Source organism: Gambusia affinis, linkage group LG12 (assembly GCF_019740435.1).
Source record: "Gambusia affinis linkage group LG12, SWU_Gaff_1.0, whole genome shotgun sequence".
Taxonomy (NCBI): domain Eukaryota; kingdom Metazoa; phylum Chordata; class Actinopteri; order Cyprinodontiformes; family Poeciliidae; genus Gambusia; species Gambusia affinis.
In genome coordinates this window covers 3,643,008-3,660,888 of record NC_057879.1, presented here as the reverse complement: position 1 = coordinate 3,660,888, position 17,881 = coordinate 3,643,008, and the positions used below count along the sequence as shown (strand labels likewise).

The following is a 17,881-nucleotide window of genomic DNA, read 5'->3' as shown; positions in this document are numbered from 1 at the left end:
CCTGGACCTCCCTTTGACTTTCTGTGCAGCTGTTCAGCCGGGCAGCTCTGCTTCAAAACAGCAGATGCTCAGATGTGTCTGCTGCTTTAACCTTGTAGAGCATCGGATGTAGACTTTAATCTGACGCGGCGTTCGCTGTCTTTTCTGAGGTAGGCTACATTTGTACAAATGTCAAGGATTTATATATCTCCAAATCAATACCTCCTCTGTAGAAATCAGATGACAATCTTGTTTTTCCCTGCTCTGAATATAAACCCCCCTTGTCCAGAGACTACCTGTTAGGAAAATGACTGTAAGGAAGTGGTCAGAGGAAGCTGAAGAAGCCCTTCGAACTGCGTCTCGAAGGCGTCGCGAGGCCCACCCAGGCGTTTGGCACAGCTGAATGTTTGCCTCGTTTCTCAAACATGCGTGAAAGAATCAAAGCAACACTCGAGTTAATTTCTTGATGAAGGAATGACATTAGAACATAATTTTACATAACACTGTCCCTTCAGAAACTCCATTTTGTGTTTACCTGTGTTGTCCATGATTAATCTTTAAATTGGTTTGGTGTTCTGAAACAATGTAGTGCGTAGAAAAACACGCGAAACAAAATGGAAGTCAGTGCGTGCATGTCCCAATGCAAACATTGTAAACTTCCATTTGGACTTCCCTCTCTGTCCAAAGATTGTTTCTCTCACCCGTTTGCACCAAAAACTTTCTCTTAAGTTGACAACTTTGAGACGTTGGCCTGTGTGAGGAAAACGCTGGAATTTTACCAGGAAAAGTCGGATCGGTACCTCTGTTTGCTCCTGACCTGGAGTGATACTTGTGTGTTGTGCAGATGGTCTTATACAAAACAAACATCCAGGACGGCAGTGGTGAGTGTCACTGGCCCTCAAATATGCCCCCTGCCATCGACAAACATCCTCTTCTGAAGAGTGCAGTCGCTGATCTGAGGGGCCCCGCTTTGCAAGGCTCCTCTCTGACCTCAGTGGAGACAGGCAGCTGGTTACACAATAGGACTGTTTGAGCATGGAACCAGGATAAAATCACTAAAAATGAGTTAATGCATCACCATGGAGGACTGACTAATGCAGAATATAACGTGAAATTCTCAACGTCATAAAATCAGATAGGGTTGTACTAAATGAATATTTTAGTAATCAAGTAATCTATTGATCATTCTTACGATTAATCGAGTAATCGGCTATACAAAAAGATCAAATAAAACATTGGTAAATCTAACATAACAGCAGTGCTACTATCGCATATCAACATCAGTGCAATTTTTCACATTTAAGCTTCCCTAACAATAACTTTTCTGTAGTTTAGAAAATTAACCTCTTACAATAATACCTGACTTTCTAAGTTAACCTGAAGAAAAGTTATACAAAAATGTCAATACGCCAGCTTTTTGTTTCTGTATTCATCCTCAGTCAATTTAATAGATGAACTCTCACCTCTGCCCAGACATTTATAGTTTTTGTGTACATGTTAGCGGCTGGATTTGACACCTTCGTTCATCACACACAGAAGCTCATCGACCAGCTACATGCCAAAAACATTATCATGAATCAATAAAATCCTCCCAGGCCAAACTTGAAAACTGGACATTATGCTGCTAACACTTAGGCTTCGTCAACAACTCGGGGGGGAAGCGAGAGCACTGCGCAGTGCAAATAATAACCCGGTACACTAAATAATAAAATATAACTTAACTAATCTTCAGTCCAGTTGCAGTTTTACATCTGCATCTGGACTGATGTGTATAAATCTTGTATTTTACTTTTTTCTTTTACCCATTACTCTCATATTCATACAGCTGTTTTCTTCTTGTTTTTAAATTTATCTGCTTTAGCCACTTTATTGCTTGGCCATTGTAACCAAGGCATTTCTTCAACTAGGGATTAATAAAGTTATAGTCTGATATGCGTGTGTCACTGGTGGTTCTTAGAGCATCTAGAATGAGAGGCAGATCGTTTAGTTACAGTATCAGGCTCCTCTCCGGTGGAACCAACTCTCAGGTTGTGCCTGTGATACTGCCTTTAAGTCCAGCAAGAGGTTCAGTCTTTTAAAATAAAATTGTCCTCTATAAACAAACTGAAGGTACAGTAGATCATGTTTTGTTTTTTGTTTTTTTAAATCAAAGCCATTAAATGAGCTAAAATTCTTCTTGTCTTCTTGTTTTATAATTACAATGACTATGAATTGCATGTGATTAAAATCTCATTCATAGACATATGCTGTGAAATTGGCACCAAATGAATAAACTGAATAATAATTGTCTCTTAACCTTGTTGAAAGAGGCCAGTATGTGTTTTAAAATTACCCCATGGCATCCAATAAAAAAGAATATTTTATTCTATTATCTTTTGTGTTTTAGTCCTTGTATTTTACGTTATATTTGATTTCACCTGCTGTCAAGCACTTTGGTTAACCTAGTGGGTTTTGTAAAGGGACATAATAATAGTAATAATAATAATAATAATAATAATAATAATAATAATAATAATAATAATAATAATAATAATAATAATAATAATAATAATAATAATAATAATAAATAAATCAATTAATTCAATTAATTATTATTATTATTATTATTATTATACTCCATTAAACACAATAACAAGAAAAGCTTCCTGATCTCAGATGGACAACAACCAAATATGACGTCGACACTGGTGTTGAATGGGTCCAGGTCACTGATCTTTAATAAAAACTTGTTGCTGCTCAAATCGCCATTGCCATGCACTGTAGAAGCAGGAGAAGGTGTACCAAAAACACCACATTATTTAAAACAAACATTTGCAGCTCATTAGGTAAAAGGTGGAAGTTGGACAGGTTCATCATGGGGTCAACAGAGACGGACCACCAAACAAACATACAGACACCCCCACTGGAGAACCATTTAGAGTGGCCAGTAAGGAGAAAGTGCGTGCTTGTGAAATGTGACAGAAAACGGCACTACTAGGAAAATACTAACACATGCATGGGGCGAACACACAAAGTCCACACAAAATGACCCTATGTGAGATTTGAAACTTCTTAGAAACCATTAATGACCGCTGCTTTCAGCTCCCGTGTGACGTAAACACAGCTCGACATTTACTAACCAGTCATTAATTATTTGAGAAATAATTCCATACATCAAGACGTGAACTCATCAGCTCATGATGAGAAACAGGAAATCCTCCCATGACCTCCGTCGTGATCCAGACATTTCATTTTGCACCGTTATCGTAAAGTCCTAACTACCGATTTGAACTGGTGGTCACTTGCTCCATGCTAAACTTCGTGTCCATTTGTCTTGGCAGCTCTCCTGATGCAGAGCGCAGCCCACTTGTGACGCAGGAGGAGGAGAGATCACAGTGTTAAACTTGGACCGGTTTAAAGTGCAGAACAAATTCAACACAGGCGACCAGAGCTCTGCCACTTCTTTCCGTTTTCCGCTTGCTTCGTTTCTCAGACGTCTCACTGTGCCTTGAAAAGAAATGCAACTCCTGGGCATCACTGTGGCTTTGGGACTGCTGGGGGGTATATGGGCTCAGCCGAATATTTTGCTCCCCGAGTGCGACTCCGCCGAGGCGGAGGAGGCTGCTCTGGTGGCTCAGGATCACCTCAACGCACAGCACACCCATGGCTACAAGTACGCGCTGAACCGGATCGAAGAGATCAAGATCCACACTGCGGTAGGTCAGCAGGTGTACATGTGAGAATCTCAGATCAATAGGATAATTGTGTCCTATTAAGAACTAAAAGACAATATAGAGGTAAACAAATTAAGTAATATTTTGTCTTATTTAATCTGCCCACAGCCTGATGGAAACAATACATATGTCCTGGAAATTGAATTGCTGGAGACCGACTGTCATGTTCTGGACCCCACACCTGTTGCCAACTGCACAGTCAGGCCCAAACATCTGACGGTGAGAACGCAGATTATTCTTCCACAGACGACTTAGAGTGGCTCGGCCATACCAGACAAGACATGACAGTCAGACGAGAGTAAGATTTTTATGTTACAAGATCAGCAGCTGTTTGGACTGATTCTTTGTGCATCTCTAGGCTATTGAAGGGGATTGTGATGTGGTGCTAAAGAAGGTTGCCGGTATTCTCACCGTCCTGGCATTCAAATGTAAAACAGAAGGTAAGATTTAACACACCGGCATTACGCAAAAATCACCACACACTTATAGCGTTTTTTTGTTGTTTTTTTTTCTGGTTGATGTTTAGAATCGAGAGAGGACTTGTGCCTTGGCTGCTCTACCCTCCTTCCACTGAATCACACGCAGGGGCAGGACTTTGTTCAAGCCTCACTGACAAAACTCAACAATGAGACACAAAATTTGACGTATTCGCTCTTTGAGATTGGCAGGATGTCTTCACAGGTGGGTCTCAGCATGCAAAGGTCATGCAACCATAAGTTCAAGCAGACTCCAACCTTTTAAATGTCTTTCAGGTTGTGGCTGGTGGGCAAAAGTACAAGGCAGAATTTGTTGTAGTTGAGGCCAATTGCGTCAATGACACCTGCACACCCCTGAATGACACTATGGCTGTAAGTGGACAACATTATGAAGTCTGTAGGAGTAGCTGGTAAATGACATTAAATGGTCTAACTTCCTTTTCAGGCACGTGGCATTTGCATTTCCGAAGGTACAAACGATCCCAGCGTGAACTGCAAGATGTTTTCCACTCTGGTAAAACACTTTTAAATTCCCTGTAATTTGACATGACCCGATTTACCCGGAAAAGCTAAATGACATTTTTTCCCCCCACTTTCAGATGCCACTTGTGGATGCAAACAACACCATAGGCTCTGTCTTGCCACCTCAAGTTCACATCCACCCTGGTAGGGCTTCTCACAAGCACGGCGCCGCACACCACAAACTCACAGCCCTCCACAACCCCCACATGAGCAACTATTTGTCAGAATCTGCGGAATCTGCTGAAGTGGTCCCCGTTGCCCCCGCTGCGATTGTTCCTGCCGCTGAGCCTGCCAGTCCCTTGCCAGCTGCTGACGACTCGTCTTCAGACGCTTCGTCAGCCAGCGTGGAAGTCCCCGTCGCTTTGGTGAAGAGAGAAGCACCTGCCTCCATTGTAGCCAATGCTCCTGCAGGTCCTGCTGCTCCAGTGCAAGTGTGCCCAGGAAGGATCAGATTCTTCTAAATGTCTTAAGCTCCTAAAGACTCAATAGTTGCTTTAACGACACTGGTACTAGAGGAACTGCTGCAAGTGTGTTGTAATACTCTTAGGTTCAGAATAGAGTTTGAAACTGGTCATGTAAGCATTTGGAAAAGAAACAAGATTACTAGAAATTAGATTTGCATGCAAGTGTTTAATAAAGATCAGTCCTTGTTTTTAACTCTTCACTGTGCTTTTTTTTTAATTATTATTAAGTTGGGTACCTAATGTTGCTGGCAAAAAAACATATTGCCTTATGGGTCAATGAGGACACTTCACATTATTGACAAAGTGCACAGTCCTATTTGTCAGTCATGTTGACTCATGCAAACAAGACAACTTTGTACCCAGGAGTGTTTCCAGTAGCTGGAAGAGGAGTGAATGTGGGGAGGCATGTAGTTCAGCTACAGTTTAAAAGGTCAGCCTCCTAAACACAAGATTTGAAACAGTTGCCTTCATTCTGCTACCCTTACCCAATTGCATCTTTAAAAATGTGAATATTCTAGCTAAACACCATTATTTGAAGGCCAAGACACTTAATGTGAATGTTTAAATGAGAATAAACATCCAGAATTTGCATAGTCTCTGAACAAAAACTAAAACCAGCAATAACCTCTTGGTCTTCAATTTAACACAATGCCAGTCAAGAATATTTACCAAACATTAAATGTCAGATCACATGGGAGCTGTGAAGTTTGACAATTTTTCCCCCATACAAATATTAAAACCACAAAATCATGTGTAGTTTAGGTTGGTTTTTTTTATTATTAAGGAAAACTCATTTCCTATTTAAATCCCTTTTGCTCATCTGAAGACGTTTGTCCATTTCTGCAAGAATCAGGGAAAGAAGTTATTTCAACAGAATCATATGAAAGACTCATTCAAAAGTTAAGAACATACCTGTGGCTAGCTGGTGCATCGTAGCACTCTTCACTTCTGTCTTTTCTGGAACATTGGCTAGAAACGATTGGCTGAAATCTGAAGGTGTTCGGGACTTCCAGAGGCCATCAAATGATTTCAGAACTTCAGGCTTTAATTTGTCAGCACTGAAAGATTGCTCATGGTGCAAATTCACTGTATTAGGGTCAGACGAGATAAACAAACCTAATGAGTCACCATCCCTCTGCAAATAATTGCTACCAAGTGAATGACTACCGGTAGATACTCCTTTCCCCAACCTCTTTAATTCTTGTCTTTTTTCCTGCAAAGACTCTAAAGTTTGCAGATGAGAATTTCGTCTTAGTTTTAGGGCTTTTGAGTTTGCGCCATAATTCAACTCTCTAAAACGGTTGGGCTCCTTTCCTGGTGGGCCATGCTGCAGTAGGACATAACTTCGTGGTTCTGAATAGAAATTTTGAGTTTTGTGTTCTTTAGTGGAATTATTTGACCCCGTCCCAGGTTGTTGTTCTCGAGTACCATTAAGGCCCACAGAGTCATTTGACACAGGAGAATCTCCAGGTATATAGTAAGGAAAAGAAAACCGGTCAATTGCACGTTTAAAGTTGCGATGTGTTGAACTTTTATATTCAGATTTGTGCAACGACCGTTGCTCAGCAGTAGGTTTATTTTGTAACTGTCCTACATGTAGACCATGTTGGCCAAGATAAGGCATAAAATTTGGCCTAGAATGGACAGTTTGTTCAGGAAATTGGATGTTAAAAGGTTCATATTGCGCAATTGGCTTCATTTGTTCACCGTCAGGCATCCACAGTTCAGACGGGTCATTGGGAGATTCAGATTTCCCTTGTTCCAAGTGTGGTAGTACCATGTTTTGTGCTCCATGTGACCTCATGGGATTTGGAAATTCATTTCCAAGATAAGAAACTGGCCCTTTATGTGCAATCATGGCAAGACTACTCCTGGGTAGTGCAACGATGCCATCTGGTGGTTGGAGAAAGTATTCATATGCATCATAAGTTTGAGGTGCCCAAGGAGAAATTTGTGCACCAGGTTGCAGAACTGGTGCAGAAGGTTTTTGTAGAATTTCAGTAGTTTCCAAGCCTTGGCTAAAGATGGGATCAGACACTGGCAAGGAACTTGTATTTAACTGAGGTTCAGCTTTACCGTCACCTGGGATAGAAATGTAAAAATGCTGATGCAAAGCTATTTGTAAACAGCAATTGAATAATACAAAAGGACAATATTGATGACAGTGAACAGGGTTACCTTGTTTTGATGGGGGAGATTCTGTTTTGTGCTGACTTGACAAAACAGCAAACTGTTGCACATCAGGCTGCTGCATAGCATGAGGTTGCAGTAAGTAGTAAAACATGTTGAAGGGGTTTTTAAACTGGCCCTGAAGAGGGTTTGCAACGGGAGGTTGTGAATAATAGAAATGGTTGGCCAGGGAAGCTCTTTCACTCATTTCCACAGCTGGTGGTTTATACTGCAAACAGGGTCCATATCCCTGAGGAGTGTTAGTTGGAATGTTTGCCAGCTGATATTCAGGCAACAGCTGAGAATAAAAACACCTTTGCTTTTGTTGTTCTTGGTCCTTATGATCTTCAGCTGTAGATCTCGAAGTTGGGTTTGATTGTGGAAGGGTACATAGGTGATAAGAGTAGAATGGCTGGGTTACCTGGCCCAGAGGAGGTTGTAGCTGTTGGGGTTTAGAAAGTGTAATGGGCACTGAAGGTGGCTCTGGTTTGGGGTAGATGTCAGGGAACTGCTCATAAACTTTGTTCTGAGATGCTGCAGGCTGTGGGGCTTGAGTAACAGCAGGTTTCTGAGCCACCTGTGGATGGGTATAGTAGTAGTAAAATGGTGGGTATACTCGGGCTTTAGGTGTCGCTGGTCTTGGCGGCAGAGTCACAGCAGGATTTTGAGGTGGGTGTGGTTGATCAAAGTACTGAAATAATGGTGGGTATACTTGAGCTTGAGGAGTTGCCAATTGTGGTCGCTTAGTTGCAGGTTTCTGGGTTGCTTTTGGCTGGGAATAGAAGGGGAATGGCGATGGATATGCTTGGGGTTGAGAAGTTACAGATTGTGGTGGTCGAGTTACAGCAGGTTTCTGAAGTGGCGCTGGTTGGGCAAAGTAGGGAAAGAACCGAGGGTGTACTTGCGCTTGGGGAGTTGCCATTTGTGACGGTCGAGTTGCTGGTTTCTGGGTTGGTTTTGGCTGGGAATAGAAGGGGAATGGCGATGGATATGCTTGGGGTTGAGAAGTTACAGATTGTGGTGGTCGAGTTACAGCAGGTTTCTGAAGTGGCGCTGGTTGGGCAAAGTAGGGAAAGAACCGAGGGTGTAATTGTGCTTGGGGAGTTGCCATTTGTGACGGTCGAGTTGCTGGTTTCTGGGTTGGTTTTGGGTGGGGATAGAAGGGAAAGTATGGTGAGTATACTGGAGTTTGAGGAGTTGCTGATTGTGGTGGCCGGGTTGCAGGCTTCTGGGTTGGTTTTGGGTAGGAATAGAAGGGAAAGTATGGCGAGTATACATGGGCTTCAGGAGTCATCGATTGTGGTGGCTCAGTTACGGCAGGTTTCTGAGTTTGCCGTGGGTATACTTGGGCTTGAGGAGTCACAGGTTGAGAGGGCTCATCAACTCCAGAGTGCTTTTGAGATGCCTGAAAATAGAAGGGGTACAAAGCCTGGTATAGATTGCCTTTGGGGGTTTCACGTGTAACATCAGCAGGCTTTGAGACTCGTTTCTGCTGGTAGCAGAACAAGAAAAATGAGTAATACACTTGACCTTGAGGTGTTTTTGAATGTTGCAGCTGGGACCTTTGCAAGGCACACAAGAGGTTGAATGGCTTATACACCTGGCCTTTCACAGTGTCAGAGTATGGTGGCTGGGAAACATCTGGAGGTTTTAAGACTGCCTCCATCTGGATGCACACAAGCTGAATTAGCTGGTGCACTTCACTTTTAAACATTTCAGGCCATGCTAGCTGAGAAAGTACAGATGGTTTTGCGGCCGCCATCTGCTGAGAGCAAAATAAGTGGAATGGCATGTGTTCACCTTGACCCTTCTCAGACATTGTAGGATTTGATGGCCCAGGTTTGTCAAGTAATCTTTGGAGATACAGTGGATAAGAATTTGAGAGCAGGGATAAAGCTTCTGTATAAGTTGAAGGAAATTTTTGTTCTGGAATCGGAAGGTTGCTGACAGGTGGCTTCTGGGGAATATGTGGTGATTTGGTCACAGGTTGCATCATTCGTGGCATTGCAGGAAAAGGAGAGTGGGGATACGACGTCTGAGGGTAAAAATGATCTGCAGATTTAGTAACTTTGAATTTTGAAGGTTTAGTGGTCTGTGGCCGTTTAGTAGTGGTGAAGTCTGCCCTTTGAAGGTAACCATAAGGAAAACCTGAAAAACGAGTGTATGGCAGCTGCCCCAGATTTGAACCTTGATTTGGTTTGCTTGGGGTCTTCTGGTTTTGATAAAAACTAGGAATTTGAGATGCTATTTGAGCAGGAGGACGTGTTAAAGATGGATATGGTGTGGGAAATGGATACACCCATTTGCCTGCCATGTCACTTTCCTGCACAGAACCTCTTCCTTGGCTCTCTGTCCCTTTGAGTTGAGCTGCCAACAACGATGGACATGAAACCTTGGTTTCTACATCTCCAGCTAACTCAAGGGAGTGCATTCCATCCTGAAAACAAAAGTCACCATTATTAAATTTTATTCCCCACCTCCTTAGAAGAATGATCTGTGTTTTAAAATTTACCTTCTCCACCAGGCAAGGTGCATAGTGCACAGAGATAACAACACCTTCTGGATGTTCTACTATACCAAATACACAGCGTTGTGCAGCTGTCAACAGGGACTCCCAGTTTCCATTTACTACAGGAGGGGGAAAAAAAGTCAAGTAAAATTAATAATCCAGGGTCCACACCAATTTAAGAGTTCTATCCCACACTGAAACCAGTGTCAATAGAGAAAGTTTACTCCAAATCATTCTCTTTCACTAAAAAAAAAATAAAATAGCCGTTTTAATTCCATGCAGCCAATTTTTTAGATAATTTTAAAAGTGATAAGCTGATATCATTGTTTAAGGCAGAAAATTAAACAGGCTAAACTGCAGTGCTAACCTAAGGCTCAATGTACTCACTTCTATAAGAGAGTCCAAGTTTTCACTGCTTGGCAATATTCCAATAAAAATTTAGAAAGACTCCCGTCACTGGGATTTTCTAAATGAAAGTTCTAAATTTCCAGCCAATTTCTGATGATGGTACAACAATGTATCTGCAAGTTATCACACCTAGAGAACACCACAGCTAACATAAATACTTACCATTTACTTTGATTTTTGAAGCAGATGTGATCCAGTCCGTTTTCACAACCATGCCCTCAGCATGACAAGTGACCATGGGAGGGTTTTGTGACACATGTCCCATTAAAGGACATGACATTCTGACAGGTAGGCCCCACCAGAGCAATGGGAGCACATAGTAGTTCTCCTGCAATCAGAGTGTTTTTGCATGATAAGAACAGCACAGATACATCAGATGTGTAGACTATCCATAATAGAAAACCCACCTGAATAATGACAAAGCAGCCATCATAGGGTGCTACCAAGACCAGATCTTTCTGAGTTGACCTAATGGTGTAACCACAGCTTGAGGGCAACTTTGTCAGAGACAGGGGAGACAAGTGACCTGAAAAGGACAAGATGGAGACTTCATAAAATATCATAGCTCCATCTGTTCCACTTATATTTCAAACTAGGAACAGCTGTGCAGAAGAGTTGGAAAACAAACAAAAAAAAAAAAGAAGCATACCCCGGTCTATTAGGATGAGAGATGCAGGGGTAGAGGCAGCATCGTGAACAAGAAGCTTCATAGAATCTTGATTGCACTCAACCTTTGACTCCATTTTTAGCAGGTTTTCCAGTGCCATTTTTTGCCAGTCACTCTTTTCTTGTCTGGTCTGCCAGCCTTTCAAAATAAAGCAAAGTTTATTTAAAATGACAATTCTATGTACTACAGCATTTACTATTTTTTTTTAAAATTAGTATTATTTTTTTAAGAAGTGAATTAAGTTTTAAATTCTGCAACACCTACCCATGTCCGCTTGGTAGTCCGCTTCATCCAGCGCCGCCTCTGTGGAGTTAGAGTCTTTCTGGGAGCTTTGTCCAATTAAGAGTCTTCCATGAAGCAGATTACTTCTTTCAGGTTGCTTTTCAGTGTGCGCCGAGGTTCCTCTAGATTCACCTAATGCCTTAAGCCTCGTCAGTTTTGCACAGCTACATAGTGACACTAGAAACACAAGAAGTACTAAATGTGCTAAAATTTCACCCCCCCTGCTTTCTCTACACGCCATTGAAGGGAAGGAAAAAAAGAAAGCACTGCACACAGGCAAACGGCCTCAGCAGTGTCCTGTGGAAGCTGACCCCTGTAGCTGGTTAGTATGTTTAAACCAGAGCACACAGCCTTAGTCCTAGTTATGGTCTGGTAAACACCTGGATACAGCAGGTGTTAACAATTGTGCTAATTAGCTCATGGACCAGTAAATAGTGATTGTTGCATGAGACGAGATGAAAGCAAAAATTGGTACTCAGCCCATCCTTCAGCCCAATGTTAATAAAATGTATTTTAATTAACCCATCTTACCTTAAGGCATATGATCTTCCTTCTAATATGGTATAAAATTAGATGACACAGGTGTCCATAATCTTAAACAATATAATGGATGAGACAAAAGTATGGAATATATTCTAATAACTCGCTTATCTTCTCAGGTTTTAATAGAGGGTTATCCTTTCACAGCAGGTACCACATCAGCAAATAAGCTGTTAACTTATTTGCACTTTTTGTCCCTTATCTCAGGGTGATAAAACCTTCCTTAGGGATCCATGTCACCACAGTATTTGATAGCACAAAAATAAAACATATTGCCCTTTTAACTACAGATTTCAACTCCAAAATCTCACTGGTTTTTGAACTTTAAAAAAAAAATAAAAATAAATAAATAAATCAATGAGGTCATTCCCTGATCCAAGTTCTGAAGTACTAGTACAGGTTAAACGGTCCTTCAATTTATTATAGTTCTTGAAATGTTCAAGAACTTTAACATTTTAATGTTCTTTAAACACCTTGTAAAAAGAAAATTGAGACTTTCAGACTATAGCTTACATTTTAGCAATCTGTATACAATTTGACACACAGGGTAAAAGACTGGACAACCAGGCTCTCATCTCTGGTTGGATTATGTTTTATTTAATCTGAAGTCATGGCATATGAAAAAAAAAACTGAAGGGAAAAAAAATCAAGTTCAACTTAAAAGATGACAAAATATTCCAAACTTTTGCTTTGTTTTAATTCTGTACAAATCCCACAAAGTCTGGAGATTACCAATGCCAAAATATCCCTTGAGAAAGTGCCATTTAAAGTTATTTCTTGCTTGGGCAGCAGGTACAAATCCAACTCGTATTAGTATCAGATCAGAAATTGAATTTTATGGCACAGAATTACAGTTATTTTTCAGGAAAAAAAAAAAAAAGGAAAAAAAAGAAACCACAAGACAACTTACAAATGTTCTTATTCCAACCAACATCATTTTCAATGTTTAGTGTACACAGCATTGTTTTTAATATATTTCTAGGTACCATACTATGACAAGTTGTGAATACACTTTGATGACTAAAGCACAAGGCAAAAAAACAATCCCAAGGTGTTGGAGCCCAGCAGCCTCGGTGTACAGTCTAAATGCATTCACACTGTAGTAAAAATGACATTGCCTTTGTAGTAATCAATGCACATTAAAGTTAGCAAGAAGTCAGTTAGTGAGGAAACATTTTAGTGTTGAAGTCTAAAGAAGCGGTTACATGTTTTACAGTCATCTGAAGTCATCTCGGTGGTTTCCAGGCAGCCAACAATTGCCTCTAATAAGCTAAAGTACCTCTCTTATGGAAGTTGGTCCACATGGGAGGGCGAGCTCACAAAGGTGTAGTGTTTTTATTTTTACAGCAAAAATGTACAAATGGCAGGAGAGAATTGGCCCCAACTCAACTGCCAAGAGATGAAATGTCCACTGAGACTCCAAGATGGGATCAAAAATGATAAAATTGGTGTAATGCTAACCTTACGTTACACTCATAAAACAGCCCAACGCCACATCAGTTACTTTAAGACCACATTCAGGTACAATAGCAAAACAAAAATCAGGTGATGGACGGTAAAACGAAAGAAACAGAAGGTGGCCAATTAGGGGAAATCTGTCTTAAAAAACAAAACAAACAAAAAAAACAATAGGACATTAAGAGAAAGGCATGACAGATGGTTTGGCTGAAACACTGTGGAAGGATATGGGGGAACAGGGCTGGGTTTGCTGTGATAAACGCATACATGCAACTTTCATAATGCCTGCATGCTGAATATTGGAAAACATTTTTTAGAGGTATGTTTTTAATAATGCTTAACAAAAAGGTATATGTATATTGATGTGTACAGAGAAAACAAGTCAGTTTTTGTTAGAGGAGTCCAAATTTATTTTACACTTTTAAGTATGCACTTTAGCTTAAATTTTTTTTTTTTTTTTTTTTAAACATGTTTGGTTGATAAACATCTCAATAAACATGCCATAACTGTAGTGTCAAACTCATGATAAACAATGTTAAAGGGAGGGGGGGAAAAAAAAAAAAAAAAAAAAAAGTGGATGAGGGAGTTTAGCCAACAAAAGACTGTGTATAAAAGGAGACTGGGTAGGAAGTAACACTGTTTGCCACCTAAATCCTGGAAGTAGTGTCAACAATACGGTGAGTGGGAGTGAGCTGCTAAGTTGACCAATGGGGTGGCGAGGTTGCTTAGTATCCAGACTTCCTCAGGTACTCAGCCATTGCATGTGCTTTCTTGTTAAGATTTCCACCATGGACCGCCTCCTTTCCCATGACTAAAACCAATACTGGAGCACAAGGGGGGAAAAAAATATATATAAATAAAAAATAGACAAATGAACAACAGAAGAGCCCCGCCCCCCATACAGGATGAAGGGTTGAGAACAAAGGTGACACAGTATCTTATCACTCTTCACTGCTATTAAATGTTTCCAAAAACATTTGACTGCTCGCAGGAGAATTCTTAACAGCGATATTTTTTTCTCTTCTTTTTTGTCCCTCAACTTGGATCTACGTGAGCTTGAAAGCATTAAAATCCCGAATCCCTCAAGTATTTTGCCATTGAGTAAGCCTTCTTATTCAAGCCGCCTCCATGGACGCCTTCTTTGCCCATTACAAGAACCAAAACTGAAAGAGAAAAGATGGAAAGGAAAAAACAAAAAAAGAGGATAGTTAAGAAAAGTAAAAGAAAGGAAAAAAGGTAAAGAAAAAAAGTTTCTTGATAAACAGAAATGTGCACCACTTGGAATTTATAGATTCCTGTAGTAAATGCTGCATTCCCATTTACTGTAAAAATGCAAATTGAAATTAAGAATATTGTATATTACATTGTAGAAGACCCAGTGACTTCTAAATTCACCCAAGTAAAATGCAGCTACAGGACTTATTTGTACTGTCTGATAGTAAGAAATGATGCTTGAATAAAGACAAAGTGATGACACACCATGCTTGTAATATTCCAGGAGGTGCAACATTTAATTAATGCACATTAACAAAACATCATGCACAAGAGTCAGGAGAAAGAAAAGACAAAGTTAGAAAGCCAAAACAGTTTCTTTCTAATTCTGCTAACTAGAGGCAAACTCATGTGGCAAATTTCTCTGCTAACCATTTAACACAAGACTTATCATCATACTGCAAGAAAGTTTGCAGCCATTTTAAAATAAATTCTGCTTTGCTTTCATGTAAATTAAGTCTTTCAAGGCTTTTAGCTTATCTAAAACACAGGCCAGACCAAGTCATTATTTAAAGACCCTTTTAACACCCTATCCTCCTCCCAATTTGAATGTGGAACTAATTAAACTTTTTTTTGAAGAATTTTTAAATTTGGCTCAGACTTTATTAATTTCTTGAACATAAGCAATTAGTTCTTAAAAACTGATTGTGACAAACCTGAAAATACAAAAAGGTGCCAGGATGCTTGTCAGTTACTTCTTCAAAAAAAAAAAAAAAAAAAAAAATCCAATTTAAGGAAAAACCTTAGAAATAAAGCTTTATACTAAATGAAGGATGTGAAGATCATCTGCTACAGACAAGTTACAAACTGCTTATCCAACAAAATCTTGCTTCAAAATTTCTGAAGCATCCCTTTATTGGACTTCAGTCTGGATTAAGACGGTTGGACTGTTCGTTTAGCATGGAGCAGACAAGTCCAGGATCAGAAATGTCAAAACGGATGTGAGAAGATCACCTAAAACCCTGTCACGTTTGTTTGCCATCAGAGCATTTTAGGTTAGTTTTATTAAAGATGGTCAGGAAGGGTCATTATGGCAGACCACAGCCTACAGACTCCTCTATATATATATATATATATATATATATATAAACACTACTTTGTATGCAAAGAATCCAATATTGGTGAATAAAGTTCTACAATGTTTTTCCAGACTGGAGTGGTTTAAAAGTGGCCCGTTCCTTAACCTCTGTCTAACCTAAGTTGTTAATAAGTAAGCTACAGGTCAGATATTAACTCCTGGCTTTCCTCATAGAACCCTACTTTAAAAGGTTCTATCAAAGTATTTCCCCCTTAAATATGCCATTTATGAAGAACTAGTGCTGTTGTGTCTGAGGGCTAATTAGATGCAACAATAAATATTGCTTAAGAATTCAAAATTAAATGTTTTAAAGGGTTACATTAAAAGAAAAATATTGCTTTAATCTTCATGCTAGATGCTCACAAATATCACAAAGTTTGCCTTTTGATGACTACAGGTACATTTACTTTGTTATATATATATATATACTGTTCCTATTATGTTAATAAAAAATTGGGGTTGTTAATACTTGTGGTTTTCTTAAGCAATTAAGTAAAAATAAATGAATACATTTTTAAAAATCCCAATTTCTGGATCCCCACCACATACAAGTTTAATGTTACCTTTTCCAGCTCTGCCTACAGAAATGTTATATGTAGGTTCTCCTCCCTGGCTCTTTGTCCGGATGTCCATCGTCCAGTCGCCATCATCCTGGAGGCTGTCTCTAAGGACAGAACACTTCTTTGAGCCCAGGGTGAGACCATTTGTGTAAAACGACTCCCTGTCCTTTCCGACGAGGACGTCAATTTCCTGAGACTGAAAGACAAAACACGCACACACACACAAAACAAGCAAACAAACAAAAAACAAAACAATTGGATTAAAAAAATGTGCTGCAGCTTCTTTGATTGAGGTAGCCGTTTTACTTGATGCAGAAAGTACCAAAATTATTGCCATTTATGTCTACAAGGCTCAGAAGTGAATCAAACCGCAAGATATTGTTTAAATGTTTAGGCAAGCAGTTTGGAAGCACTTAGTTTAAATCCATTCAATGTAATGAGGGGTGGGTCTGGCTACCTAAAAGGTATATATCTGAAATAGATGCGGTTTTAATTTTGCACATTGATTTTGTTGAAGAGTCATTCATTGCTGCATGCAGTACCTGTAGATGCAGCGCAAGCACTATTTGTTAAAATGAGAGTCTCTAATCCTTCCACATTTGAAAGATTGACTAATTAAAATCAATGTATTGACAGAACAGTATTTGAAAATTGGCAATTATGCTTTGCCTTTTTTTTTTTTTTTTTATCGAGTGTTATACTGTGTCGCTATGCACCAAGCTCATTACATAAAACGAAAAGATTCATTTCCTTTTAGCTAACGGTGCAAACAGGTGGCTGGTCTGACGGAACATAAAGGCGTGTACCGTCTGCGCTTTGCTAGCCAGAGATTTTTGAACCACAGGTAGCCGGTAAAGTAGCAGCTTAACTTCAGCTAATCGAAGCAGCTGCGCGCACAAAAGCATGCACGTTCTGCTGCCAGACACCGTCTACTAGCTGCTTTTAAATTAGCCTCACGTTCACTGCTGGAGCTCCAAAATCTTTCAAAACGCAATCCAGAAGAAGCAAATAATTTAAGCTTCGCACCCTGTCATGAAAACCGAAGTCTTGTCACAGAAGGTTTAATATAGCAGTGTTTCCCTAGAATGTCTAATATCCAACGCAGGCCACCTTCAGATAAGCTAGTTAGCTTATCTGCCCATAGACGTTAGCTTATATGGGCTAGCTCCGTAACGTTAGCTCGGTTCATTTAGAGCCTGCGAGGTAACGGTTTTAGCCCTACTGAGCGTCCGCGTGGGGAAGCGCGCGCCAGTAATGGCAACTAGCAGCACCAGTTCTCTCCAATTTTTGATCTTTCTTTTATTACTTACCGTGATATTGTTGAATGTACCACCGGCATGCGCTGCCCAAACATATTTGGCGTCTGTATACCCAACAATGGCGCTATCCTGACAGCTGCCATCGGCCATCAGGTTTTCCACGTAGCTTTGCCAAGACATATTCAAGAAATTGACGCTATAAATTTATATATAAAAAAAAGACTGTAGCTTTGCGGGTAATGTTACCAAAAAAATAGACAGACTTGGGAAGGTGAACGATATCTCCAAGCAAATTTAAAGTCTCCAATCCAACCCACACTTCGACGTTGACCAACGCGAAGGCTGGGGCAGCAAAGAAAGCCAGGGCAGTGAGGCGGCGGCTGGGTGTAGTCCGTATCAGATCACTCCGCACAATGCGCTCCCTGGTGCTTTTATGGCAGCACGCGGTGGAATAAAGAAGGACTTATCAGCTCAGCCAAGAGTCTGTGCTGTGGGTCAGAGGCGGATGCACATGTGCTCATTTTA

At 40.2% G+C, this 17,881-nt stretch overlaps 3 protein-coding genes across 6 annotated transcripts; 1 reads left to right on the top strand and 2 right to left on the bottom strand.

The window, feature by feature from the left end:
* Positions 1-3,314: 3,314 nt before the first annotated feature.
* On the top strand, positions 3,315-5,347 carry ahsg2 (alpha-2-HS-glycoprotein 2). The gene is made up of 7 exons (XM_044134643.1): positions 3,315-3,674; positions 3,801-3,911; positions 4,051-4,132; positions 4,219-4,373; positions 4,445-4,540; positions 4,614-4,682; positions 4,768-5,347. The coding sequence occupies exons 1-7, from the start codon at positions 3,477-3,479 to the stop codon at positions 5,149-5,151; spliced, it is 1,095 nt and encodes a 364-aa protein (XP_043990578.1). The 5' UTR covers positions 3,315-3,476; the 3' UTR covers positions 5,152-5,347.
* Positions 5,348-5,906: 559 nt separating this feature from the next.
* On the bottom strand, positions 5,907-11,542 carry LOC122841370. 2 transcript variants are annotated; one of them, XM_044134642.1, is made up of 8 exons: positions 11,172-11,542; positions 10,890-11,045; positions 10,648-10,766; positions 10,403-10,568; positions 9,836-9,951; positions 7,333-9,760; positions 6,067-7,236; positions 5,907-5,994 (listed from the first exon to the last, which is right to left on the bottom strand). In XM_044134642.1, exons 1-8 carry the CDS (start codon positions 11,428-11,430, stop codon positions 5,945-5,947), a joined length of 4,464 nt encoding a protein of 1,487 aa, XP_043990577.1. In that variant the 5' UTR covers positions 11,431-11,542; the 3' UTR covers positions 5,907-5,944. The 2 variants fall into 2 exon arrangements, with proteins under 2 accessions (XP_043990577.1, XP_043990576.1); XM_044134641.1 differs by having other exon boundaries at positions 6,067-9,760; positions 11,172-11,541.
* An 867-nt stretch (positions 11,543-12,409) lies between these two features.
* On the bottom strand, positions 12,410-17,849 carry LOC122841369 (profilin-2-like). 3 transcript variants are annotated; one of them, XM_044134640.1, is made up of 4 exons: positions 17,620-17,801; positions 17,408-17,522; positions 16,101-16,293; positions 12,410-14,010 (listed from the first exon to the last, which is right to left on the bottom strand). In XM_044134640.1, the coding sequence occupies exons 2-4, from the start codon at positions 17,504-17,506 to the stop codon at positions 13,913-13,915; spliced, it is 390 nt and encodes a 129-aa protein (XP_043990575.1). In that variant the 5' UTR covers positions 17,507-17,522; positions 17,620-17,801; the 3' UTR covers positions 12,410-13,912. The 3 variants fall into 3 exon arrangements, with proteins under 3 accessions (XP_043990575.1, XP_043990573.1, XP_043990574.1); XM_044134638.1 differs by having other exon boundaries at positions 17,408-17,849; XM_044134639.1 differs by having other exon boundaries at positions 12,410-14,350; positions 17,408-17,845.
* Positions 17,850-17,881: the final 32 nt, after the last annotated feature.